Source organism: Rhea americana, unplaced genomic scaffold (assembly GCF_003343005.1).
Source record: "Rhea americana isolate MKP2758 unplaced genomic scaffold, rheAme1 scaffold_694, whole genome shotgun sequence".
NCBI classification, from domain to species: Eukaryota; Metazoa; Chordata; class Aves; order Rheiformes; family Rheidae; genus Rhea; species Rhea americana.
This window is the reverse complement of record NW_028186861.1, coordinates 16,802-18,097: the sequence shown is the minus strand read 5'-3', so window position 1 is coordinate 18,097 and position 1,296 is coordinate 16,802. Positions and strand designations below refer to the sequence as shown.

General features: G+C 70.7%; 1 protein-coding gene across 1 annotated transcript in view; it reads right to left on the bottom strand.

The window, feature by feature from the left end:
• Positions 1-1,296, bottom strand: part of LOC146586377 (ryanodine receptor 1-like) — a gene marked incomplete at both ends in the record, with an annotated part of 44,400 nt that overhangs the window by 26,567 nt on the left and 16,537 nt on the right. The window contains 2 exons of the mRNA XM_085321419.1: positions 26-226; positions 1,110-1,289. Of these exons, the coding sequence (XP_085177545.1) occupies positions 26-226; positions 1,110-1,289 (381 nt within the window). The remainder of the gene's footprint in view (positions 1-25; positions 227-1,109; positions 1,290-1,296) is intronic.

The window sequence follows — 1,296 nt, the reverse complement described above, 5'->3', positions numbered from 1 at the left end:
CCGTCCCCGTCCCCGGCGGCGTCACCTGCTCCTGGGGGGGCGAGCGGAACTCGCGGGTGCGCCGGGCCGTCTCGGCCGCCGACATGGTGAGCGCCCGCATGAGCTGCCCGTAGCGGCGGCGCTGGTCGCGCTGCAGCCGCTCCACGTGCCGCTCCGAGAAGGCCACGATGGCCTCGACGCGGTGCTGCAGCTCCCGGTCGCAGAAGTACTCCAGGAGGTTGCACATCTGGGGCGGGAGCGGGCGCGCGGGGCCCCGGTGAGGGGAGCCGGGGCGGGATGCAGCCCCCCCACGGGTGACGAGGGACGGCGCCGGGCAGCGGTGACAGCCCACCCCACTCCCTGCCCCAGGGCTGCGTCCCCATGGGGTCCCCAAGGATGGGGCGGGATGGGTGGATGAGGATGGGGGTCTGGGACCAGCGCCATGGGGACAGGCACCTCTGGGAGGGGACCAGGGACATGGGGCTGGGATGGTCCAGGGGATGGTCACCCCAGGGAGGGGACCAAGGACATGGGACTGGGACAGGCACCCAATGGAGGGGACCAGGGACATGGGGCTGGGATGGTCCAGGGGATGGTCACCCCAGGGAGGGGACCAGGGACATGGGACTGGGACAGGCACCCAATGGAGGGGACCAGGGACATGGGACTGGGATGGTCCAGGGGATGGTCACCCCAGGGAGTGGGACCAGGGACATGGGACTGGGACAGGCACCCAATGGGGGGACCAGGGACATGGCGCTGGGATGGTCCAGGGGATGGTCACCCCAGGGAGGGGACCAGGGACATGGGTCTGGGACAGGCACCCAATGGAGGGGACCAGGGACATGGGGCTGGGATGGTCCAGGGGATGGTCACCCCAGGGAGGGGACCAGGGACATGGGGCTGGGACAGGCACCCAATGGAGGGGACCAGGGACATGGGGCTGGGATGGTCCAGGGGATGGTCACCCCAGGGAGTGGACCAGGGACATGGGACTGGGACAGGCACCCAATGGAGGGGACCAGGGACATGGGGCTGGGATGGTCACCCCAGGGAGGGGACCAGGGACATGGGGCAAGCACAGGAGCTGGGACAGGCACCCCGGGGAGACGACGGTCTCTCCTGCTCACCTGCAGCTTGACCGACTCGGGCAGCTTCATCTGCAGCAGCCCTTCCTCCAGCCCTTCCTCCTCCTCTTCCCCCTCCTCTGCCTCCATCTCCCCAGCCTCGATGGCCTTCCTCCGCGCTTCCTCCTCCTCCTCCGCCTCGCCGTCGTCGCCCTCACCGGCCGGCAGCGGCGGGCGCCGGGGCTCGCCG